Genomic DNA, 26,845 nt, shown 5'->3' on the forward strand with positions numbered 1-26,845 from the left:
CTTGTAACTCGCCAAGTTCCTTTATGACAGCTATTTTGAATTCTCTGTCATTTAGATTGTAATCTTCTGTGACTTCAAGCTTGGTTTCTGGAGTCTTACCATTTTCCTTCTGTTCTGTAGCGTTACTGTAGTTCTTCATGGTGTTTTTGACGAATTGGTCCTCTCCCAGCACATTAGTCATAGTATCTGGTTGCAGATTCCACTGTTATCATGGCAGGGTGGGTAGGAGATGTGGTTTTTTTCTCGTGGCATCTGCTGGTAGTTGTGCCTGTTGAGCTGCTCTGGGTTCACAAGGGCTAGCTGTAAGCACTTGGCAGGTTTTTCTCATGTGTGCAGGGCTGCTGTGCTCAGTGGGCAGGGTGCCTTTGTGTGAGCTGAGCTGCTGCTATTCAATGGGGAGTGTTTGCAAGGGTTCAGCAGCTGTAGTGTGTTGATACACCCTCAGGCTGGGCTACCTCTCCAAAAGTGTTTGCATGCAGCCTGGGCTGGCCCTCTTCCACTCACAGTTGTGCTGGCTACTGTGTCAAGTTGTATGACCTGGATCACTGCTGCTGGCAAGGGGGCGGGGCCCACTCCTTTAGTTCCACTGATTCCTGAAGGTCCTGTCCACCCACCTTCAAATATATAGCTGCATGAATCTCTCAGGTATCCTGATGTCTTGTGTAGAGAATCCTCTTTTGGTTAATGGACATCTGTTTAGTTATAACTTACAGGGGAGAGACAGAGGGAACAACTTACTCTGCCATGATGCTGATGTCACTCCTCCATAAAGGCATTTCTAACCTGGCAAAGAAGGTAATGCAGCAGTTACATTTTTAGAAAGAAAAAAATTATGGCATATAAGAGTCAACTGTACCATCAATAGGAAGCATGAGATCACAGAATTAAGGTTGTCTGGGTTGAAACCCCAGGTCTTAATTACTATTACAGTTATTAGAATGAAGGAAGTAGGGAGATTACCCAAGAAAAGTTCTTCAATGTCTTCAATGATGTTGGAGGAGTCATATCAAAGACAAAATTGGTTTATGTCCACAGATTTGAATAGGAAAATTAGAACCAGTGAGTAGGAGGTAAAGAGAGAGAGATTTCTGCTTAATTAAAGAAAGTCTGATTGTTACACACATATAAAATGGAAATGGGTACTAATTGATTGAGGGAATCATTCATTGGAAAGACTCAACAGAGGGTGAAGTTTGTCCAGCTACAGGTGGAATCAAGTGATGCTTTCTAGCTAAGGTGTCAGTTGCATGTTCATTAAACATTATTTCTGCTTTCTTCCACACCAGCTACATGGAAGCAGGAAACCACACAGAAGTATCAGAATTCCTCCTCATGGGTCTCTCAGAGGATCCAGAATTGCAGCCCTTGCTCTTTGGGGTGTTCTTGTCTACGTACCTGGTCACTGTGCTCGGGAACCTGCTCATCATCCTGACTATCAGCTCTGACTCTCACCTCTACACCCCCAAGTACTTCTTCCTTTCAAACATGTTCTTTGTTGACATCTGCTTCATCTCCACAACCATCCCAAAGATGTTAGTGAACATCCAGACACAGAGCAAGAACATCTCCTACACAGGATGTCTCACTCAGGTGTATTTTTTTATGGTTTTTGCTGGAATGGACGATTTCCTCCTGACTGTGATGGCCTATGACAGATTTGTGGCCATCTGCCACCCCCTGCACTACATGGTCATCATGAACCCACGACTCTGCTGCATCTTGGTTCTGACGTGTTGGTTTATCATTTTATCTGTCTCCCTGTTTAATATTCTACTGATGGTGCGACTGACCTTCTGCATAGGCACTGAAATTCCACATTTCTTCTGTGAACTGGCTCAGGTTCTCAAGGTGGCCTGCTCTGACACTCTCATCAATAATATCTCCTTGTATGTGGCCACTGCCCTCCTGTGTGCATTTCCTCTCACCGGGATCCTCTTTTCTTACTCTCAGATTGTCTCTTCCTTAATGAGGATGTCCTCTGCAGGAGGAAAATATAAAGCATTTTCCACCTGTGGGTCTCACCTCTCTGCAGTCTCTTTGTTTTATGGGACAAGCCTGGGGGTCTACCTCAGCTCTGCTGTGACCCATTCTTCCCAGAGAAGTTCAGTCACCTCAGTGATGTACACTGTGGTCACCCCCATGCTGAACCCCTTCATCTACAGCCTGAGGAATAAGGATGTGAAGGGGGCCCTGGGAAGGCTCCTCAATCGAGCAACCCCTTGTGTGTGATAAGTCACGTGCCTCAGAACTAAGTGGACCCTGTGGGCCCCAAAGGCAAGTGTTGCAATTTAAATCTCCTGGTTCTTTTTCTTCGCTAAAAGACATGTTTGATTTCCTCAATTCCCAGAACATCTATGACTTCAGTTATTTTTTTAAAGATGTTTTAATTTTTCCTTTTTCTCTCCAAAACACCCGTGGACATAATTGTGTATCCTTAGTTGTAGGCCCTTCTAGTTGTGGCATGTGTGATGCTGCCTCAGCATGGCCTGATGAGCAGTACCATGTCTGCACACAGGATCTGAACCAGTGAAACCCTGGGCCACGGAAGCAGAGTGAGTGAACTTAGCCACTCGGCCACGAGGCTGGCCCCCAGTTTTGTTTTTGTATTAGTTTCTCATCAACAACCTCCTCAGTAATTCCTTTTTGACTTTTCTTCTCTATATGCTGTGCATTAAAGTTCCACGTTTGGTCAGATTTCTTGCAGTCATTCTTAAGATTTGTAACTTTAGATTTAAAGCACTTATCATATCAAGTGCTGATGTGGTTTCCCAAATTATCCTCTCTACTGTTGAGGTTCTTCACCTACATTTGGTTGTGCACTTGTTTTCTCCAGAAGAAATGGAATGAAAATAATAGAGTCATCACAACAAAGCACTTACCACATCAGGATTGCGCTTGTCTTTTCACATGCATCACTTTATTTCATCTGGAAAACATTTCTTTGAGATATTGTCTCTCATTTACCCCACTTTTCAAAAGAAGAGACTGGGATTGCGTTGGATTCTAACCTGGCTAGCTGACAATGACTTTGCTATACTACTTTTCATGAGAATAGTGATGAGATTTTCAATTTCAAAGTAGGAATGTACCTTTGGAAGCTGGTTTGTTTGGATGATTCATAGTAATATACCATCTAGAATAACTCTGAGATGTTGCTTCATTCTTTGTGTTCCTTCCATTCATCCCCCTTCCTCCCATCATTCCTTTCTTTCTCCCATCCTTCCTTCATTTATTCCCTCCTTTCTTGCCTTACTTCCTTTATTTGACCTTTATTTCCCATCATTACAATTTTGAGATAGACTCTCTAAGATCCTAAAAAAAATGTAATAATGAATATAATAGACTCAGGGTTTCTTTATCATTCACTTGTATATATTTTGGGAGACTTTCTCAAGGTGCCATCAGGAATCATAGTTACACATATTACACACATGTGGAAGGTGTTGAGAACTTAGCTCAGCTTTTGAGAAGAATGTTGGTAGAATTGAGTCTGCAGGAAAGGATGGAGAAATAGATGCCATCAACAGTCCTCTCATGTTTTCTGGGATCCTTTCAACATCTCCATTGCATGACTGCCAAGTGCAAGCACCATCTGGAACCTTCTTTGCCAAATATGTGGTGGAAGAAGTGACAAGGAAGTATGTCCCCTCAGAGACAGCCCTTGAGGGATAGTTGTGGGGTATGCCCTCTCCTTCACCCTTTAGCTGGGATAATTCTGAAGTTTGAAGTTTGTACCATTTTTCAGAATTTACTCACAGGATAAAAGCTCTGCTCATTTCCTTTGGTAGATGACATAATGCAAGATTTACTGGATGTATTGTCTTCCCTGCATCCATTCCTCCTGTCTCTCCTCCATTAATTGCTCTTTCCTGTAAAGTGCTTGTACATGAATCCTTGGCTCAGTGTCTGCTTCTATGCATACTAAAACAAACACAGGTAATAAAGTCTGTGATGTATCAAGACAACATCATGAAAATATTTAGGTAGTTTGAGACAAAAAAAGAAAGTAATTATTGGATGGACCGGCCCTGTGGCTGAGTGGTTAACTTCATGTGCTCTGCTTTGGTGGCCCAGGGTTTCCCCTGTTAGGATCCTGGATGCAGACATGGCAATGCTCATTAGGCCATACTGAGGCTGTGTCCCACATGCCACAACTAGAAGGACCCACAACTAAAATATACAAATATGTACTGGGGGGATTTGGGGAGAAAAAGCAGAAAAACTAAGGTAATTATTGGAGACATAGTAAAGACTGCAAAATTACTCAAAACTTATAATTCATTAGTGACAAAAGGCTTATTTGATGTGACTTCAGTTCATATATACAATCAGGTTTTAACCCAGATTGTATTTATTATCTGCAGTGTAGAAATTGAGGAGCGGGCCAAAGAGATGCAAGGGATTGCAATATAGAGGAGTGAACATGACCAAACTGATCTGTAGGCAATCCTGTGGAAAAAAAGGTAAAAGTTTTCAACTCATCTCGAGCAATTACAGAAAAAACTATTTAGACATATATTTTTTAACATTTTTATTGAGGTATAATTTACATACATGAAATTCACCCATGATAATGTACTCAATTATTTTCGCAAATTTGTAGAATTATGCAACCTTTACCACAATTCAGTTTTAGAATATTTCTATCACCTCAAATAGTACTCTTGTGCCCATTTGCAGTTAATTTCCACTCTTACCTCAGTCCTGGGAAACCAATTATCACTTTCTGGCTCTTTGCATTTTCAAATATTTTGTATAAATGGAATCATACAATATGTGGTCTTTTTTTATCTGGCTTCTTCTACTTACAATTATTTTTGAGGTTCATCCATGTGAAGCAAGCATCAATATTTTTTTCCTTTTAATTGAATAGTATTCTATTGTATGTGTATACCACATTTTGCTTATCCAGTTACCAGCCGATGGAAATTTGGATATTTCCCATGGGGCTATTATGAATAACGCTGTGATGAAGATTTGTGTATGTGTCTCTGTGTTGACATACATTTCATTCCTCTTGGGTAGGCACTTTGGAGTGCAATTACTGGGCTATATGGTAAATGTATGCTTAATTTTCTTAAGAAACTGCCAAACTGTTTTCTCAAGTGGCTGCACCATTTTACATTCCCACCAGGAAAGCATGAATGTTGAAGTTTTTCCACATCTTGGCAAATACTTGGTATTCAGGAAAAACTTCTAAAAGGAGAATATGCTTAAATGGTGAATAATAAAAAATGAGTAGAAACTTAACTGAAGAGTATATTTGAGTGGTGTTCAAGAGCTATTCAAAAGTTAGGCATATCAGGAGGATATAAGGAACATATGGCTGAGGTATTGCAAATAAGATTGGGTACGTAGATGAAGGACAGACCATTGAGAGTGTATTTGACATATTAAGGATTTCATAAGCAATTGAAAACCAGAGCAATAATGTAATAATGTGTGTAATATGAGGACTTTAGTATTGTCCTGAGTGGGAGAAATTGGAGGCACAGGGAACAGTTAGGAGGCTGTGGAAATAGTCCAGGGGAGAGATGATGGGGACCTGACCAAGAAGAGTAGCAATGAGATCAGTAGAGTTTAGAAGAAAAACGTATTAGTTACCTACTGCTGCTGTAACAAATTTCTATCAGTCTAGTGGCTTCAAATGATACAAATTTATTATTAAACCAATATTCTGGAGGTAATAAATTTAATATGTTCCAGAAAGGATGCTTTCCTTCTGGAAGCACTAAGGGAGAATATGTTTCCTTGCCTTTTCCAAATTCTAGAGGCTCCCAGAATTCATTGGTCTCCATCTTCAAATTAACAGTAAGGCATTTCAAATCTCTTTGTATCCCTGCTGCCTTCCTCTTACAAGAATGCTTGTGATTACATTGAGCCCATTCAGATTCAGGATAATTCCTGTATCTCCATATTCTTAACTTAATCACACCTTCAAGTGCCTTTTGCCCTCAAAGGTAACGTATTCATAGGTTCAAACATATTTGGGAGGCTATTAGGCAACCTGCTGCAAAAGATGTGTGTGAGGTAGAATTTGCCAACAATTGATCAGTAAGGCCTTGAGCTACGAAGGTAGAGGGTCTCTTATGGCATGCCTTGCTGATTTTCACTGGGCATTGTAAAGGAGGAAAAACTATTCCACTACCATCTGGTTTCTTCTGGCTGGTCTAAGAATTAAATTGGCATGAGACAGAATAATAGGAGAGAATGAAATGAAGTTTAATAACATGTATACAGGAGAAAAACCCAGGAAAACTGAGTAATTCACCAAAATGACTGAAGCCACCTTAAATACCATCTTTAGTTAAAGGCAAAAGAGGACATTGTGTGTAGTGGTTCAGGGCTTCAAAGGAGAGGAAGGCAATTTACGTGGAGATGGAAAAGCAAATATTTAGTGAACAAATATATGCTGGGCCGTCTATAGACAATGTGACCTGAGAGTGAACTTTGATAAAAGAGGGTCTAGCAAGGTTCCTCTCACTTTACCACACTTAGAATTATGTATAGTGCTAGCTCCATCCTGGGACAAGCCTTCTATCTTAAATTCCGCTAGGCCATTGATGGGAAGGTCAAAGATTCTTTCTGAGTCCTTTGTTCTTAAATAAAATCAGGCAAAAGAGATGCACTTTGGAGTGGCAATTCTGATCTTCCCACAGCATGATCATCTCATGGTCCTGGCTCAGGTGAAGAGAAGGCTGCACCAGACAGGTCTGCTTTGCTGACAAATGATAGAAGAGAATTTCCTGGTCCATTTGTACATAGATAAGCAGAACCCAGCTGGACACTGGACAGAGGGACTCAACCATTATGAAAATTTCTGTTCAGAGTATCAGGTTTATTTTCTCAGACCAGCTGCTACCACATGGAAAGAGACATGGAAACCAGCCGCTCTCACAACTCATAACTCATAGCTTCACTAATAAAGAGGAATGGGACTTATTTTCTCTTTATCTATAAAAAATTACCTCAGAAAGTCATGACCTCTTCCCACATTGAACCAATCAACTGTGCTCAGGAGACAACGACACTGGCAGCCATTTAGAACCACACTAATGTATTCAATATATCAAACTTATGTTTACTGAGTATTTACTACGTGTCAGTCACAATTTTTGGCTAAACTCCACAGGATAAAGAGAGTCAGGAGTGTAGAGAGTGTTGGTTGTCATGTTGTAGAGGATGGTCTTCATAAACTTCATTGAGAAGGCAACATTTGTGAAGACAGTGAATGACTTAGAGGAGTGTATATCAGAGGAATGAGGGGCCCAGGCAGAGAGTAAGGTTAATACAAGGACCCTGGAGTAAAAGGCTAACTGGAGGGAATGTAGCTGCAGCAGAGGGAGAGAGGGGAAGCACAGTAGAAGAGACTGACAGGTATCAGGGGCTGATCTTGTGAGGCCTTCTCTGCCATTGAAGGGCTTTTGCTTTGATTTACTCTGAGTGACAAGGGGATTAATTGCCCAGTTTTGAGCAGACAAGTGATATAATGAGGATTTTAAAAGATCATTCTGGCTACTGGGTTGAGAATGGACTTGAGGGTGTAAGGAAGCCAGCTTGGAGCTGACTGTAGCAAACCAGATGAGATATAGGTATCTAGGTGTGATTGGGAACAGTAGTGTAAGGGTTGATAAATGGTCAGTTGGTCTATATTTTTAAAGTAGAGTCAAAAAGATTCATTGCCAGTCTGGATATGGATCTGATAGGAAAAAAGGAAATAAGAATGAGTTCATGGTTTGGAGCCAGAAGAACTGAAAGAATGGAATTGCATCCATTGATACGGAGAGCTGTGGGTGGAGCAAATTTGGCAAGGAAGGGGGACATCAGAAGTTCAGATTTTGAAATACCAAATGGAGATATTTCAAATGGATAAATATTATATGATTCCACTTACATGAAGTATCAATAACAGTCAAGTTTATAGATACATGAAGTACCATTATGGGTGCCAGGGGTTGTGGAAGGGAGAAAAATAGGGAGTTAGTATTTAATGGGGACAGAGTTTCAGTTTGGGAAAATGAAAAAATTCTGGAGATCAAAGGTGGTGATAATTGCTCAACAATGTGAATGTACTTAATGCCAAGTGTACAGAATTGCACACTTAAAAATGGTTAAAACAGTACATTGTATGTTATATAAATTTAACCACCGTAAAAAAGATGAAGTAGCAGAAATCAATGGAGAAATATTGTGACATTTTTCTATTTTCAATATTGTTACAAAATAGTAGGGAATCGTTTGAGTTTTTTAGAAAAATTTTAACATCAGTCTTCAATGGTCTTTACCAGGATTTCTAACCCATGATGATATTAACACTTTGTTATATATAATTATTTGTCATGAAGAGCCATTATGTGTATGGTAAGATTTTTGACAGATACTTGTCATCTAACCACTAGATGCCAACACTGAGTTGTGATAACCAGAAATGTCTCCAGACATTGCCAGTTGTCCTGTAGGGGTAAAAATCAGTGGGATTGAGAACCACGAGAGGAGAACAGTTCCGTGGGTGCCACAGTTGGTGGTGTTAACTTTCACAGTATGGGAATAACAGAAAGAGCAACCTTTTGAGGAGGATAAAACATCAGTTGAATCTTGGAAAGGTTGAGGTGAGGGGGGAACAGAAGTGGTGCTTGTGCTATTGTCTCAGAGATCGAATGTATTTGTCTGGCAATCATCAGTCTGCACCGGTGGTAGCACAAATCTAATACTTGCACAGAAAGAAGAAGTTCCTGTTGAGAAAGTCAGGAGTTAGACAAATTGATGCCGGGCTGAGTGCTACCCATCATCCTCCCATTCTCAGTTATAGGGCCACCTAGATATATGAACTGTTTGGACACGACACCATCCATAACAACATTTGCCACCGTTGTAATTAAATAGTTATTTGGATAATTATTTTATTAATGACTGTCTATTAAAATCATCTGGCTGAACTTTGAATCATTTCCCTTCCTAACTTTGGGCAGAACTTCAGCTCTCCCTTATCCTTTATCCTGTATATACTAATGTCTTCTTGAAATGTAAGAATTTCCAATATCATGGGGATGTTCCACATTCCCATTTCTTTCAATGACAATGCCACTCATTTATAGACCCATACTCCCCTTTGGGTATTGCTCCCAACTCTTGGAGCATTTGGTCTGTACTTGTTACTTCCATTTCTATTCTGCTCACTCTTTCTTCAACCAACTCATCTGGTGTCTTTCTACCTCCATCACAATTGATCTCCTCAAGCTCTGCAGTAACATCATGTGCCCAGTCAATTCTCAGGATATTTCCATTCTTCAAAATGCTTGATTTTCAGTACCAAAGTTGTTAGTGTTTGCATTCTCCCTTCTGGAAAGGGGACCTTTCTTAACCATTTCATTTTTGTGACAATGGGATTCTGAGGGTCAAGTCTATTGGGTTTCTTGGAACAGTAACACATCCTTCAGGTAGAAACTCCTAACTTTGAAATTAAATCCTATATACAGGATGTGCTGATAGTTTCTAATACTGTATGGTATATTGGAAAGTTGTTAAGAGAGTAGATCTTAAAAGTTCTCATGACAAGAAAAATAATTTGCAACTCTGTGTGGTGACAGATGTTAACTAGGTTTATTGTGGTGACCATGTCCCGGTACATAAAAATGTTGAGTCATCATGTTGCACACCTAAAACTAACATAATATTATATGTCAACTATATCTCAATTAAAAAGAAGGTATTCAATTGTCCCGTGTGATGGACTCTAGTGAATTCCATGCTGCTGTGCCCAGATCCTCCTTCCAAATTAAGGGCTTATTATTCCAGGTTCAGGGGTGGCAGCCACCTGACAGCCCTCAGCCTTCAGCCCTCCTTGAGAATTGAACTCAGCTAAACGAATCTGCTTCTTCCAAGGTCGCACCACTCAGATGTCTTACTGTGGGAGTATAATTGACCAACAGCCATCTGCATCCCCCACTGTGTTGGCACTGAGGGTGCTCCTGGGCTGCTCCCAGCCACGGACTGAATGCAGCAGAGTACCAGTGCATGCCCATTTTCTTGGTCACACAATGACACGGATGACCAGAGTCAATTACACCTGCAGGGACAATGACTCCTCTTCTTGGCATGAGAGACCTGAAATGCCAAGAAGCAACATAGCTTGACGTTTACTGGGACTTTTGTCATACTCCTAGAAGTTATACACCTTTAGGAGTCATGACCTCTAAACACGCAGAGGTCAGAACTGTGAAAACCTAAAGCACAAACTCTCCAAGTGGCTCACTGGGAGAGATGTGAGATGGGGTTGCTTCTACTTCCAATGGTTGATTTCTGGACCTATGTATTCTCTAATTTGGAGATACAGCACATTATGATTGTCCTTGATTTGGAGTGTACATTGCATCCTGTGAATAATGTAGTCAACACCTCCTGTGTAGTCAAATGTCCACTGAAATACGATCATTCTCTTTGAAGTTAAATATCTTTCCTTAAAAGTTTTTTTAACTCTCCCATGCTTGATTCTCACTTCAGGGTATGTCTTACCACTGCCCTCTGTTTGTCGGACAAACTTTCTATATGATTTATATTTGCCACACATATTTCCTCAATACTCACTCTTCAACCCACTCTCCCTGATTACTTCCACCCCTGTCCCTCTATTGAGGGGTCATAAATTGATCCCTCACTAATATCAAGAAAAGTTTTCATGTCACCAACAAATATCAAGGGATGTTTTCATCCTCATCTGATTAGTCTTTTCAACAAAACCAAAACTGTTAACCCCTTTGCTGTTCTTCAGAAAGGATCTGTTTGTCTTCATGACATTCTGGACACCAAGTGAGCCACAAAATCTCCAAAGACTCCAAGAGAAGAACATCACAGAAAGCTGTCTCCTGAGTTTCGTTCTTGCAGAAATTAAACTTTCCTTCTGAGACACCTTGTATTTTTATGTCAAATCAAGTTAAGAAGAGTTTCTCCTTGAAGGAAATAAATTCAGTTTCCCCCTTTGCTGCCTATCCAGACACAATATTGGCTGAATTGTCCATTCTCTTATATTTGTACCCCAAGGGAGCTGAATTGTTTGCCGAGAGGAGAGTCAAGAGAACAACTTTTTTAATGAGAGGCTCTGAGAATTCAACCCTTGAGACACTGGAAACTTTAAACATCTTGCTGTTGTCCTTTACCTATAATTATGCAATCTCAGCCAAATGCAAAGTCAGTTGGGCTTCCTAGGGACAGACCTCAGAGAACAGAAAACTCCAGTGATAATCATCAGAGAGGGTCAGTGTATCCCAGTGAGTGCTGGTGGAGGAAGAAGGCAAAGAGAAGAGAAAATGGATACTGGGCTTTCCCTCAGAGTAATGAGACTGGGACAGTCCCATATTTATTTAGTCTATGAAGGTGCAGTCTCTGTATTTTGAAGGTACCTTATATCTACTGAACCAGATCTTTTCTGTTTCCTTCTCATCCTTTTTGGAATCAACAGCATTTCTCCGATTAGAGTTATTTTCCAGAGAGTATCTACCTCTTCTCTATTCTTTCCCATAACTGTAGGCTCCTGTTGGATTTCCTGTGTCCAATCATTTTTTTCACTAACCACTCACTGGAGATCTATTATGCACCAGGTGTTGTCTGCTTTGTTCCTAACGTGACTGTGTTTTCCTTTTATATGCCCTGACTATTTTTAGCAACAGATTTGACTCACTGATAGCACTTAACAGTTCTGTATTGATTTTCGCTGTTGTTGTTTAATTTTAGTGACCATAATATCATCTCAAATAAGATAATTATTCCTGGTGTTGTGTACTCAGACCAATTTTGTTTACTGATCTTACCAGTCTCTTGAAAAGACTCAGGTGAATATGGAGTGATTGAATTTAGAGTCGACTGCCTTGGTCTCTTTATGAATTTAACACAAATATTTTAGTGTTTTAATATAGAATATCCGGTTGGCTGCAGATTTAATATAACTATTTATTGAGTTTAAAAATTGTTCTCGTTTCCTCATTTAATGAGAGGCTCTATCCTAGCTGCTAGCTACAGGAATGACTGTTATACTTTTCCAAATGCATTTTCTATTGTAACTATGATTATGATTTCTCTTCATTGACCTATTTTAGTGATGAATTATGTGAACAAACATCACAGTATTAAACTAGCTTCCCATTTCTAGAATAGGTATTATTTATTGATGATGTACTATTCTCTTAAAATACATATAAAAGCACTCGATTTAATTTTACTATTAAATTTTATGTCTGCATTCTGGTATTGTGAGTATGAAGATTATTTTTTGTATACTTTTTTACAGTTCACATTTGGCACCTCAGTCTTTATTATGCATCTAATATTTGTGTGTTGAGTACCATGCAACATGTAAGTCCCTGGAAAGACAATCATGAGCAAAAGCACTCACATCATCACACCCCAAAATAAATGTAAAATTACCAACATGAGAGGCACATCAAGGAATAGTACAGGATGCTGGGCTTGTGGGCCCCCTGCACTCTGTCCTCCTGACCCTCACTCTCTGTTCTCCATCTCACTAGCCTCTCAAATCCTTCCATTCTCAAGCTCACTGACCCACAGGGCAACTAGGAATTCTGTTCTCTCAGCCCAAAATGCTGGTCCTTTCCTTACTTCTCCTGATTAAAAATTACCCATCCTTCCTTTCATAGCTCAAATATTCATATTTTAGAGAAGTCTTTTCTACCCACCTTCCCAGCACTAAATTGGTCTTCAATGATATTTTTCTCTCTAATTAATTAGCATTCTCTAGGAATTAACACTGACCTTTTTTTTCCCCAGAGAATTCAGATATTTATTTTCAAATCTTAAATTTTGTTTTCAATTTTTAGGATGACATGATTTATAGACACTTTAAATATTTTTTGTCCAATATATCAATCATATTCTTTTTAAATTTAAGTGCATTGATAGTTAATACAACACATCTCCCCTTCTGAACATGTACACATGAGCACACATGCCTTGTATTTTATTTTAATACTTTTGAGATTTTGTTTCCTCCTCTTATATGTAGTCCACACGCCTTTTCCTCTTCTTGGAAGAATCTGCCTGGCAGCAGTCTAGGAAAGAGGAAGCCAGAGGTATCTTCACTAATTAGTGCTGCAAGGTGGTCAAAAGAGATAACAACCCTGTTGTGTTTATAATGATCAGAATTCCATCCTTGATGGCAGCTCCAGTTTAAGGGAAATTTAATAAGTGATAGCCATGAAAGACAGATTTATTGTGATGTTAAGAATGGAAGCTGACATTTATCAAGTGTCCATTGTATGTCACAGGAATAACAAGAAAAATTACATACATCATCTCATTTAATTGACTGAACAGTCTTAACAATATAGGGCGTGTTTACTACTCCCACTGTAGAGGTAAAGGATCTGTAGCTAAGAGAGATTAAATAACTTCCTCAAGGTCATGGAGATAGTAGCTGGTGGAGGAAAATTCTATTCTAAGAAGTCTGATTCAAGATCCCATTTTCTAAATCATGCTCTGTATTGTACTATGGGAGAGTTATATATCAAAAATAATTGTCATAAAGAGAACAGTTGGGGATGGCCCCATGGGCGAGTGGTTAGGTCCACATGTTCCACTTCAGTGGCCTGGGGTTTGCTGGTTTGGATTCTGGGCACAGTCATGCCATCTATGGCAGCATTCCACCTAGAGCAGATAGAATGATTTACAACTAAGATACACCTATTTGCTGGGGATTTGAGGAGAGAAATAAAATGAGGCAGATTGTCAAGACATGTTAGTTCAGGACCAAGCTTCAAAAAAATAAAAAATAAAATATACGATAAAAAAGAACAGATTAATAATGATAATAAAAGCTATCACTTTTTGAGATCCTACTGTGTACAAAGGCATTTCTAAAGCTTACACAGAAGGTAATAGCAGTAACCACAGTTTTAGGGAAAAAAATGATACGCATGAGAATTAACTGTGACATCAATTGAAACCATCAGGTCACAGAAGTCAGGTTGTTTAAGTGGAAAATCTGTGTCTTACCCACTATTAAAGAGTGCTTAGAATGAAGGAATTGTGGAGATTACCAAAGTAAAGTTATTCATTGTCTCTATGATTTTGGAAGAGTCATATCAAAGACAAAATTGGCTTATGTCCATAGATTTGAATAAGAGAGTTAAAATCAGTGAGTAGGAGAAAAGAGAGAGTTTTCTGTTAAATTAAGAAAAGTCTGAATGATCACACACATTTAAAGTGGAAATGGGCTACCACTTGGCTGAATGAATCACTGTCATTGGAAAAACTCAACAGAGGGTGATGCTTCCTAAAGGTGGAATCACGAGGTGCTCACTAGCTGAGGTGCCAGTTGGATGCTCATTAAATGTTGCTTTTATCTCCTTTCCTGGCATACTAGTTACATGGAAGCAGGAAACCACACAGAAGTATCAAAATTCCTCCTCCTGGGTCTCTCAGAGGATCCTGAACTGCAGCCCTTGCTCTTTGGAGTGTTCCTGTCCATGTACCTGGTCACCGTGCTTGGGAACCTGCTCATCATCCTGGCCATCAGCTCTGACTCCCACCTCCACACCCCCATGTATTTCTTCCTCTCAAACCTGTCCTTTGTTGACATCTGCTTCATCTCCACCACAATCCCAAAGATGCTAGTGAACAACCAGAAACAGAGCAAAGATATCTCCTACATAGGATGTCTCAGTCAGGTGTATTTTTTTATGGTTTTTGCTGGAATGGATGATTTCCTCCTGACTGTGATGGCCTATGACAGATTTGTGGCCATCTGCCACCCCCTGCACTACGTGGTCATCATGAACCCACGACTCTGCTGCATCTTGGTTCTGACGTGTTGGTTGATCATTTTATCTGTTTCCCTGTTTCATATTCTACTGATGGTACGACTGACCTTCTGCATAGGCACTGAAATTCCACACTTCTTCTGTGAACTGGCTCCGGTTCTCAAGGTGGCCTGCTCTGACACTCTCATCAATAATATCTCCTTGTATGTGGCCACTGCCCTCCTGTGTGCATTTCCTCTCACCGGGATCCTCTTTTCTTACTCTCAGATTGTCTCTTCCTTAATGAGGATGTTCTCTGCAGGAGGAAAATATAAAGCATTTTCCACCTGTGGGTCTCACCTCTCTGCAGTCTCTTTGTTTTATGGGACAAGCCTGGGGGTCTACCTCAGCTCTGCTGTGACCCATTCTTCCCAGAGAAGTTCAGTCACCTCAGTGATGTACACTGTGGTCACCCCCATGCTGAACCCCTTCATCTACAGCCTGAGGAATAAGGATGTGAAGGGGGCCCTGGGAAGGCTCCTCAATCGAGCAACCCCTTGTGTGTGATAAGTCACGTGCCTCAGAACTAAGTGGACCCTGTGGGCCCCAAAGGCAAGTGTTGCAATTTAAATCTCCTGGTTCTTTTTCTTCGCTAAAAGACATGTTTGATTTCCTCAATTCCCAGAACATCTATGACTTCAGTTATTTTTTTAAAGATGTTTTAATTTTTCCTTTTTCTCTCCAAAACACCCGTGGACATAATTGTGTATCCTTAGTTGTAGGTCCTTCTAGTTGTGGCATGTGTGACGCTGCCTCAGCATGGCCTGATGAGCAGTACCATGTCTGCACACAGGATCTGAACCAGCGAAATCCTCGGCCACGGAAGCAGAGTGAGTGAACTTAGCCACTCGACCACGGGGCCGGCCCCCAGTTTTGTTTTTTTTATTAGTTTCTCATCAACAACCTCCTCAGTAATTCCTTTTTGACTTTTCTTCTCTATATGCTGTGCATTAAAGTTCCACATTTGGTCAGATTTCTTGTAGTCGTTCTCAAGATTTGTAACTTTAGATTTAAAGCACTTATCATATCAAGTGCTGATGTGGTTTCCCAAATTATCCTCTCTACTGTTGAGGTTCTTCACCTACATTTGGTTGTGCACTTGTTTTCTCCAGAAGAAATGGAATGGAAATAATAGAGTCATCACAACAAAGCACTTACCACATCAGGATTGCGCTTGTCTTTTCACATGCATCACTTTATTTCATCTGGAAAACATTTCTTTGAGATATTTTCTCTCATTTACCCCACTTTTCAAAAGAAGAGACTGGGATTGTGTTTGATTCTAACCTGGTTAACTGACCATGACTTTGCTACACTACTTTTCATGAGAATAGTGATCAGATTTTCAACTTCAAAGTAGGAATGTACATTTGTAAGCTGGTTTGTTCAGATGATTCATAGTAATATACCACCTAGAATAACTCTGAGATGTTGCTTCATTCTTTGTGTTCCTTCCATTCATCCCCTTCCTTCCTTCATTACTCTCTTTCTTCCTTCCATCCTTCCTTCATTTATTCCCTCCTTGCATCCCTTACTTCCTTTATTTGACCTTTATTTTCCATCATTGCAATTTTGACATATACCCTCTAAGATCCTAAAAAAATGTAATAATGAATATAATAGAATCAGAGTTGCTTTATCATTCAGTTGTATATATTTTGGGGGACTTTCTGGAGGTGCCATCAGGAATCATAGTTACACACATGTGGAAGGTGTTGAGAACTTAGCTCAGCTTTTGAGAAGAATGTTGGTAGAATTGAGTCTGTGGGAAAGGATGGAGAAGTAGATGCTGTTGACAGTCGTCTCATGTTTTCTGGGATCCTTTCAACATCTCCATTGCATGACTGCCAAGTGCAAGCACCATCTGGAACCTTCTTTGCCAAGTATGTTGTGGATTAAGTAACAAGGAATTATGTTCCCTCAGAGACAGTCCTTGAGGGATAGTTGTGGGGTATGCCCTCTCCTTCACCCTTTAGCTGGGATAATTCTGAAGTTTGAAGTTTGTACCATTTTTCAGAATTTACTCACAGGATAAAAGCTCTGCTCATTTCCTGTGGTAGATGACATAATGCAAGCTTTACTGGATGTATTTTCTTCCCCGCATCCACTTCTGCTGTCTCTCATCCATTCATTGCTCCTTCCCATAAAGTGCTTGTACATGAATCTTTGGCTCAGCGTCTGCTTCTGTGGGTACCAAAACGAACACAGGTAATAAAGTCTGATGTATAAAGACAGCATCATGAAAATATTTAGGTACTTTGAGATAAAAAAAGAAGGTAATTATTGGAGGTCCCTTCTGGAAAGGGGACCCTTCTTAAGCATTTCATTTTTGTGACAATGGGATTCTGAGGGTCAAGTCTAGTGGGCTTCTTGTAACAGTGACACATCCTTCAAGGAGAAACTCCTAACTTTGCAATTAAATCCTGTGAAGGGATGGCAAGAATTAGGGCAGGAACATAAGGAGACCTGAGAGACTTCTTTGAAGGAAGATAAATTTTTTAATCTCCAGGAGGATGATCTTGTTGCCTGCAAATGTTGCATGTATCAGATAAAGAAGGAATAATTGGAAGAAAGAAACCCATCTCTCTCTGCAGCTATCTTCAGGGAAAGGGAGGTGGCAGAAAGTTTTGTTTCTGTTATTCTCCTTCTACCTGAAGGGAGCTTAATTGTTTATAGAGTAGAATGACAATAGAACACTTTATTAATGAGGAGGTCTGATCATTCAGCCCCCAATGTCCTGGAAACTTTAAATAAGGTCTCAGTGTCCCCAAGGCAAACCTTCTTGGGCCTCCCAGAGATATGGGTTATGAATTCCCTACCTGGAGGTTTTCCCTGCACTTTCTGGGGAAAAGCCACCATAGGAGAAAGAGACAGGACCATCAGGGGTTTCAGATGCCATCTGAAAGAACCAGTGTTTCCCAGTAAAGGCTGAGGGGGGGGTGAGAAGGGGGACAGAAACAGTGGAGGAAAACCTTTTCTTAGACCAGAGTACTAGGGACACAAGTGTCTCTGGAAGTGTCTCCAGACCAGCAGGACCAGCAACCCTCGGGAGATTGTTAGATATACAAATTCTTGTCCTTTATCCCAGTTCTACTAAATGAGAAACTCCAAGTTCACACCCAGCTATTTGTGTTTAATAAACCATCTAGGTGGATCATAAACATGGCTAAAATTTGAAACCAAGTGCCCTAGGGGATTTGTTGAAACGGATGATGAAGCTCCCACATGGGGCTGCATCTTCAGAGATCTCAGGCCTCTCCACCTCCAAAGTCTAGTCTCCTAATAATGATACACTTGTCTTTTACTTTACAATGCTTATGTCCCCTTTTTTCATCTTATCCATGTGTTTCCATGGTCAGAATAATGTTTACAACGTATGGTTCATAGTAGCAATTCTTGCATGTTTATTGTCATTTCTTAAGGCATCCGTGTTCAAGGGAACATTAAATCTCATTGAAAAATCTACATTATTTTTCATTTGGATGATATATCCTTATTTCCCTATTTTGAGAGCTAGCATTTCTCCATGCCCACACACATACACACCACTATTTGCAGCAATGACTGTTAAAAATTCTCAAATTCATTTTGATTCCAGTTGGACTCGCCAGCTTTTGTATTGATATATTTCTGAAATATATTAATGAAGATAAATTTCTTAAAGTTGAAACATATTTAAATTCCTGTGGTAAGAATTATTGACCTCTTGTTCTTTAACATACTGATCAAGACAGCCGAAAATACAAACAAAAACCAAACTTATAGATATAGATAACACACTGGTGGTTGCCAGAGTGTGGGAGGAATGGATGAAGGTGATAAAAAGGGACAAGCTTCCAGTTATAAAGTAAATAAGTCATGGGGATGTAATATACAGCATGTGATGATAGTTTCTAATACTGTATGGTATATTGGAAAATTGCAAAGAGAGTAGATCTTAAAAGTTCTCATGACAAGGAAAATAATTTGTAACTCTGTGTGATGATGGATCTTAACAAGATTTATCGTGGTGACCATTTCCCAGTATATAAAAATGTTGACTCATCGTATACACCTAAAAATAATATAATATTGTATGTCAACTGTATCTCAATTAAAAAGAAGGTATTCAATTGTCCCATGTGATGCACTCCAGTGAATGCCATGCTGCCGTGCCCAGATCCTCCTTCCAGATTAAGGGCTTATTATTCCAGGTTCAGGGGTTGCACCCATATGACAGCCCTCAGCCTTCAGCCCTCCTTGAGAATTGAACTCAGCTAAACGAATCTGCTCCTTCCAAGGTCGCACCACTCAGATGTCTTACTGTGGGAGCATAACTGACCAACAGCCATCTGCATCCCCCACTGTGTTGGCACTGAGGTTGCTCCTGGGCTGCTCCCAGCCACGGACTGAACGCAGCAGAGTACCAGTGCATGTCCATTTTCATGGTCACACAATGACACAGATGACCAGGGTCAATTACACCTGCAGGGACAATGACTCCTCTTCTTGGCATGAGAGACCTGAAATGCCAAGAAGCAACATAGCTTGACGTTTACTGGGACTTTTGTCATACTCCTAGAAGTTATACACCTTTAGGAGTCATGACCTCTAAACACGCAGAGGTCAGAACTGTGAAAACCTAAAGCACAAACTCTCCAAGTGGCTCACTGGGAGAGATGTGAGATGGGGTTGCTTCTACTTCCAATGGTTGATTTCTGGACCCATGTATTCTCTAATTTGGAGATACAGCACATTATGATTGTCCTTGATTTGGAGTGTACATTGCATCCTGTGAATAATGTAGTCAACACCTCCTGTGTAGTCAAATGTCCACTGAAATACGATCATTCTCTTTGAACTTAAAGATCTTTCATTACAAGTTTTTTAACTCTCCCGTACTTGATACTCACTTCAGGATATGTCTTACCACTGCCCTCTGTTTGTCGGACAAACTTTCTATATGATTTATGTTTGCCACACATATTTCCTCAATACTCACTCTTCAACCCACTCTCCCTGATTACTTCCACCCTGTCCCTCTATTGAGAGGTCATAAGTGGATCCCTCACTAATATCAACAAAAGTTTCCATGTCACCAGCAAATATCAAGGGATGTTTTCATCCTCATCTGATTAGTCCTTTCAACAAAACCAAAACTGTTAACCCCTTTGCTGTTCTTCAGAAAGGATCTGTTTGTCTTCGTTGCATTCTGGACACCAAGTGAGCCCCAAAATCTCCAAAGACTCCAAGAGAAGAACATCACAGAAAGCTGTCTCCTGAGTTTGGTTCTTGCAGAAATTAAACTTTCCCTCTAAGACACCTTGTATTTTTTATGTCAAATCAAATTAAGAAGAGTTTCTCCTTGAAGGAAATAAATTCCATTTCCCCCTTTGCTGCCTATCCAGACACATTGGCTGAATTGTCCATTCTCTTATATTTGTACCCCAAGGGAGCTGAATTGTTTGCCGAGAGGAGAGTCAAGAGAACAAATTTTTTAATGAGAGGCTCTGAGAATTCAACCCTTGAGACATTGGAAACTTTAAACATCTTGCTGTTGCCCTTTACCTATAATTATGTAATCTCAGCCCAATGCAAAGTCAGTTGGGCTTCCTAGGGACAGACCTCAGAGAACAGAAAACTCCAGTGATAATCATCAGAGAGGGTCAGTGTATCCCAGTGAGTGCTGGTGGAGGAAGAAGGCAAAGAGGAGAGAGAATGGGTACTGGGCTTTCCCTCAAGAGTAATGAGACTGGGACAGTCCCATATTTATTTAGTCTATGAAGGTGCGGTCTCTGTATTTTGAAGGTATCTTATATCTACTGAACTAGATCTTTTCTGTTTCCTTCTCACACTTTTTGGAATCTAGAGCAATTCTCCAATAAGAGTTATTTTCCAGAGAGTCTCTACTTCTTCTCTACTCTTTCCCGTAATTGTAGACTCCTGTTGGATTTCTTGTGTCTAATAATTTCTTCACTAGCCACTCACTGGAGATCTATTATGCACCAGGTATTGTCTACTTTGCTCCTAATGTGACTGTATTTTTCTTCTATGTGCCCTTACCATTTTTGCAACAGATTTGACTCACTTTTACCACTTAATAGTTCTGTATTGATTCTTCTTCTTGTTGTTTCACTTTACTGACCGTAATATCATCTCAAATAACATAATTATTCCTGGTGTTGTGTACTCAGGCCAATTTTCTTCACTGATCTTACCAGTCTCTTGAAATATTCAGAGGAATATGGAGTGATTGAATTTAGAGTCAACTGCCTCTTTATGAATTTAACACAAATATTTTAGTGTTTTAATGTAGAATATCCTGTTGGCTGCAGATTCAATATAACTATTCTTTATCAAGTTTAAAAATTGTTCTCAGTTTCCTCATTTAATGAGAGGCTCTATCCTAGCTGCTAACTACAGTAATGACTGTTATACTTTTCCAAATGCATTTTCTATTGTAACTATGATTATGATTTCTCTTCATTGACCTATTTTAGTGATGAGTTATGTGAACAGACATCACAGTATTCAACCAGCTTCCCATTTCTAGAATAAGTATTATTTATTGATGATGTAATATTTTCTTAAAATACATATAAAAGCCCTCCATTTAATTTTACTATTAAATTTTGTGTCTGTATTCTGGTATATGTGAGCATGAAGATTATTTTTTGTATACTTTTTTACAGTTGACATTTTGCACCTCAGTCTTTATTACACATCTAACATTTGTGTGTTGAACACCTGCTATGTGTCATGTGACACGTAAGTCCCTGGAAAGACAATCGTGAGCAAAAGCACTCACATCCTCGCACCCCAAAATAAATGTAAAATTACCAACGTGAGAGGTACATCAAGGAATGGTACAGGATGCTGGGCTTGTGGGCCTCCTGCACTCTGTCCTCCTGACCCTCACTCTCTGTTCTCCATCTCACTAGCCTCTCAAATCCTTCCATTCTCAAGCTCACTGACCCACAGGGCAACTAGGAATTCTGTTCTCTCAGCCCAAAATGCTGGTCCTTTCCTTACTTCCCCTGATTAAAAATTACCCATCCTTCATTTCTTAGCTCAAATATTCATATTTTAGGGAAGTCTTTTCTACCCACCTTCCTAGAAATGAATTGGTCCTCAATGATATTTTCTCTCTAATTATTTAGCATTCTCTAGGAATTAACACTGACCTCCCACCCCCCCCCCCAGAGAATACAAATATTTATTTTCAAATCTTAAATTTTCAATTTTTTGGATGATATGATTTATAGACACTTTAAATATTTTTTGTCCAATATATCAATCATATTCTTTTTAAATTTAAGTGCATTGATAGTTAATACAACACATCTCCCCTTCTGAACATGTACACATGAGCACACATGCCTTGTATTTTATTTTAATACTTTTGAGATTTTGTTTCCTCCTCTTATATGTAGTCCACACGCCTTTTCCTCTTCTTGGAAGAATCTGCCTGGCAGCAGTCTAGGAAAGAGGAAGCCAGAGGTATCTTCACTAATTAGTGCTGCAAGGTGGTCAAAAGAGATAACAACCCTGTTGTGTTTATAATGATCAGAATTCCATCCTTGACGGCAGCTCCAGTTTAAGGGAAATTTAATAAGTGATAGCCATGAAAGACAGATTTATTGTGATGTTAAGAATGGAAGCTGACATTTATCAAGTGTCCATTGTATGTCACAGGAATAACAAGAAAAATTACATACATCATCTCATTTAATTGACTGAACAGTCTTAACAATATAGGGCGTGTTTACTACTCCCACTGTAGAGGTAAAGGATCTGTAGCTAAGAGAGATTAAATAACTTCCTCAAGGTCACGGAGATAGTAGGTGGTGGAGGAAAATTCTATAAAGTCTGATTCAAGATCCCATTTTCTAAATCATGGTCTGTACTGTACTATGGGAGAGTTATATATCAATAATAATTACCTTAAAAAGAACAGTTGGGGCTGGCCCTGTGTCTGAGTGGTTAAGTGCACATGCTCCACTTCAGTGGCCTGGGGTTTGCTGGTTTGGATCCTAGGCATGGTCATGCCATTCTGTGGCAGCATTCCACATAGAGGAAATAGAACAACTTACAACTAGGATACACCTATTTGCTGGGGATTTGAGGAGAAAAATAAAAAGAGGAAGATTGGCAAGAGATGTTAGCTCAGGGACAAGCTCCAAAAAAATAAAAAATAAAATATGTGATTAAAAAAGAACAGATTAATAATGATAACAAAAGCTATCACTGTTTGAGATCCTACTATGTACAAAGGCATTTCTAAACCTTACACAGAAGGTAATAGCAGTAACCGCAATTTTAGGGAAAAAAAAATGATACACATGAGAATTAACTGTGACATCAATAGGAACCATCAGGTCACGGAATTCAGGTTGTTTAAGTGGAAAACCTGTGTCTTAACCACTATTACAGACTTCTTAGAATGAAGGAATTGTGAAGATTACCAAAGTAAAGCTCTCCATTGTCTTCAATAATTTTGGAAGACAAAATCATTGTCTTCTAAATTCCAAATTCCAAACACAATAATTTTATCAAAGACAAAATCGGTTTATGTCTGTAGATTTGAATAAGAGAGTTAAATTTGGGGAATGGGAGAAAAGAGAGAGAGATTTCTGCTAAATTAAGGAAAGTCTGAATGATCACACACATTTAAAGTGGAAATGGGCTACCACTTGGCTGAATGAATCACTGTCATTGGAAAAACTCAACAAAGTGTGAAGTTTCCTAAAGGTGGAATCACGAGGTGCTCACTAGCTGAGGTGCCAGTTGGATGCTCATTAAACATTGCGTTTATCTCCTTTCCTGGCAGACATACTAGCTGCATGGAAGCAGGAAACCACACAGAAGTATCAGAATTCCTCCTCCTGGGTCTCTCAGAGGATCCTGAACTGCAGCCCTTGTTCTTTGGAGTGTTCCTGTCCATGTACCTGGTCACCGTGCTTGGGAACCTGCTCATCATCGTAGCCATCAGCTCTGACTCACACCTCCACACCCCCATGTATTTCTTCCTCTCAAACCTGTCCTTTGTTGACATCTGCTTCATCTCCACCACTATCCCAAAGATGCTAATGAATATCCAGACACAGAGCAAAGATATCTCCTACATAGGATGTCTCAGTCAGGTGTATTTTTTTATGGTTTTTGCTGGAATGGATGATTTCCTCCTGACTGCGATGGCCTATGACTGGTTTGTGGCCATCTGCCACCCCCTGCACTACGTGGTCATCATGAACCCACGACTCTGCTGCATCTTGGTTCTGATGTGTTGGTCGGTCATTTTTTCTGTCTCCCTGTTTCATATTCTACTGATGGTGCAGCTGACGTTCTGCATAGGCACTGAAATTCCACACTTCTTCTGTGAACTGGCTCAGTACTCAAGGTGGCCTGCTCTGACACCCTCATCAATAACATTTCCTTGTATGTGGCCACTGCTCTGCTGCTTGTGTTTCCTCTCACTGGGATTCTCTTTTCTTACTCTCAGATTGTCTCCTCCTTAATGAGGGTGGGCACCTCTGAGAGCAAGTATAAAGCATTTTCCACCTGTGGCTCTCACCTCTCTGTGATCTCCTTGTTCTATGGGACAGGTGTGGGAGTCTACCTCAGTTCTGCTGTGACCCATTCTTCCCAGAGAAGCTCAATTGCCTCAGTGATGTACACCGTGGTCACCCCCATGCTGAACCCCTTCATCTACAGCCTGAGGAACAAGGATGTGAAAGGGGCCCTGGGAAGGCTGCTCAGGCGAACAGCCTCCTGTCTGTGATGGATCAGTGGCCTCAGAACTAAGTGGGCACTGTGACCCCAAAAGCAATTGTTGCAAATATAAATATTCTGGTTCCTTATCACACCTAAAAGACATGATTGATTTCTTCAATTCCCAAAGCACCTATGGCTTCACTTTTATTTGTTTGTGTATTGATTTCTCCTTAACAACCTCCTCAGTAATTCCTTTTTAACTTTTCTTGCTTGTATCCTGTCCATAAAGTTCCAAGTTGGTCAGCTTTCTTGCAGCCATTCTTATTTATTTATTTTTATTTTTTATGTCTTATTTTTTTTAGCTTTCGGGTGTACATTGTAACATATTTCAAATTCTGTGTAGATTACATCATGTTCACCACCCAAAAACTAATTATAGTCCATCCCCTCACATGTGAGCCTAATCACCCCTTTTGCCCTTCCCGCCCCTTCCCCTATGGTAACCACCAATCCAATCTCCACTGCTATGTGTTTGTTTATCTTCTACTTATGAGATATCATACGGTATTTGACTTTCTCCCTATGACTAATTTCGCTTAGCATAATACCCTCAAGGAACATCCATGCTGTCACAAATGGCTGGATTTCATCATTTCTTGTGGCTGAGTAGTATTCTGTTCTGTATACACACCACATCTTCTTTATCCATTTGTCCCTTGATGGGCACCTAGGTTGCTTCCAAGTCTTGGCTATTTTGTATAATGTTCTTGCAGTCATTCTTAAGATTTTTAACTTATATTCAAAGCACTTATCATATCAAGTGCTGATGTTGCTTCCCCAAAATTATCCTCTCAAACATTTAAATTCTTCACCTTCATTTGGTTGTGTGCTTGTCTTCCCCCCAAGAAATGGAATTAAAATCACACAGTCATCACAACAAAATACTTATCAAATCAAGATTGTGCATGTACGACTTTATTTCATCTTGAAAATATTTCTCTGAGATATTTTCTCTTATTCATTCTACTTTTCAAAAGAAGAGACTGAGATCATGTTGGACTTTAATCTGGATAGCTGACAGTGACTTTTCTATCCTACTTTTCATAAGAACAGTGTTGTGATTTTCAACTTGAAAGTAGGAATACAGGTTTAAAGCTGGTTTATTCAGATGATTAATAGAAATATACCACCTAGAATAACTCTGAGATTTTGCTTCATTCTTTTTGGTCCTTCCTTTCTTTTCTTCCTTCTTTGACCTTTATTTCCCATTATTCCACTTTTGAGATACACCTTATAAGATCCTAAAACATGTAATATTGAATGCAATAGAATTAGAGCTGGTTTTCCTCAAGGCTTAATTTTTTTTGGGGGGGGGGATTCTCTTGAAGTGCCATCAGGAATCATAGTCACATGCATGTGGAAGGTGTTGAGAACTTAGTTTACCTTTTGAGAAGAATGTTGATAGAATTGAGTCTTCGGGGAAGGATGGAGAAGCAGATGCTGTCAACATTCCTCCCACTTTCCCTGGGAGCCTCTTACCATCTCTATTGACTATTGCCAATGGCCAATAGCAGTTGTAACCTACTTTACCCAATATGTGGTGGCAGAAGTAACAAGGAATTATGCCCTATCAGAGACAGCCCTTGAGGGAGAGGTATGGGGTATGCCATCTCCTTCACCCTTTAGCTGAGATAATTCTGAGCTTTGGATTTTGTACCATTTTCCAGAAATTCCACACAGGTGAAAACTCTGATTACTTCTTATCATAGCTGACTTAATGCAAGCTTTATTGGACGTAATTTTTTTCCTGTGTCGACCTCTCCTCTGTCCTGTTCGTTCACTGCTCCTTCCAACAAAGTGCTTGTACACCAATCTTTGGCTCATTGTCTTTTTCTGTGGGAACAAAAACTAACACAGGTAATAAGGACTGTGATGTATAAAGACAATATCATGAAAATATTCAGGGAATTTGAGATAAAAATGAAAGTAATTATTGGAGACATAGTAAGGACTGCAAAATTACTCAGAAGTTATAATTTGTTAGAGACAAGAGTCTTATTTGATGAGGCTTCAGTTCACTTTGATTCCATTAAGTTTAATCCAATGTGCATTTGTTGTCTAATGTGTACAAATTGAAGAGGGGACCAAAGAGATACAAACGATTACAATATAGTGGCTTGAGCATAATAAAATAGGTATGTAATAGATCCTGTGGGAAACAAAGGTAAAAGTTTTCAACTCATCTTGAGTAATTTCAGAAAAAAAACCTTTAGATATTTATCTATTTAACATTTTTATTGAGGCATAATTTACATGCATTAAAATTCACCCATTATGATGTAAAT

General features: G+C 39.7%; 2 protein-coding genes and 1 pseudogene across 2 annotated transcripts; all 3 read left to right on the forward strand.

Moving 5' to 3' along the window:
• The first annotated feature begins 1,290 nt into the window (after positions 1-1,290).
• On the forward strand, positions 1,291-2,229 carry LOC106823685 (olfactory receptor 7D4-like). The gene has a single exon (XM_014829506.3). The coding sequence runs from the start codon at positions 1,291-1,293 to the stop codon at positions 2,227-2,229; it is 939 nt and encodes a 312-aa protein (XP_014684992.2).
• Positions 2,230-14,375: 12,146 nt separating this feature from the next.
• Positions 14,376-15,314, forward strand: LOC106823684 (olfactory receptor 7D4-like). Its single transcript, XM_014829505.3, has one exon. The coding sequence runs from the start codon at positions 14,376-14,378 to the stop codon at positions 15,312-15,314; it is 939 nt and encodes a 312-aa protein (XP_014684991.3).
• An 8,315-nt stretch (positions 15,315-23,629) lies between these two features.
• On the forward strand, positions 23,630-24,567 carry LOC106823683 (olfactory receptor 7D4-like; annotated as a pseudogene).
• The last annotated feature ends 2,278 nt before the right edge of the window (positions 24,568-26,845 follow it).

Source organism: Equus asinus, chromosome 20, assembly GCF_041296235.1.
Source record: "Equus asinus isolate D_3611 breed Donkey chromosome 20, EquAss-T2T_v2, whole genome shotgun sequence".
Lineage (NCBI taxonomy): Eukaryota > Metazoa > Chordata > Mammalia > Perissodactyla > Equidae > Equus > Equus asinus.

What these genes read in the sequence shown, in the direction of transcription:
- LOC106823685 (XM_014829506.3), top strand. Translation starts at nt 1,291, where the DNA reads ATGGAAGCAGGAAACCACACAGAAGTATCAGAATTCCTCCTCATGGGT.
- LOC106823684 (XM_014829505.3), top strand. Translation starts at nt 14,376, where the DNA reads ATGGAAGCAGGAAACCACACAGAAGTATCAAAATTCCTCCTCCTGGGT.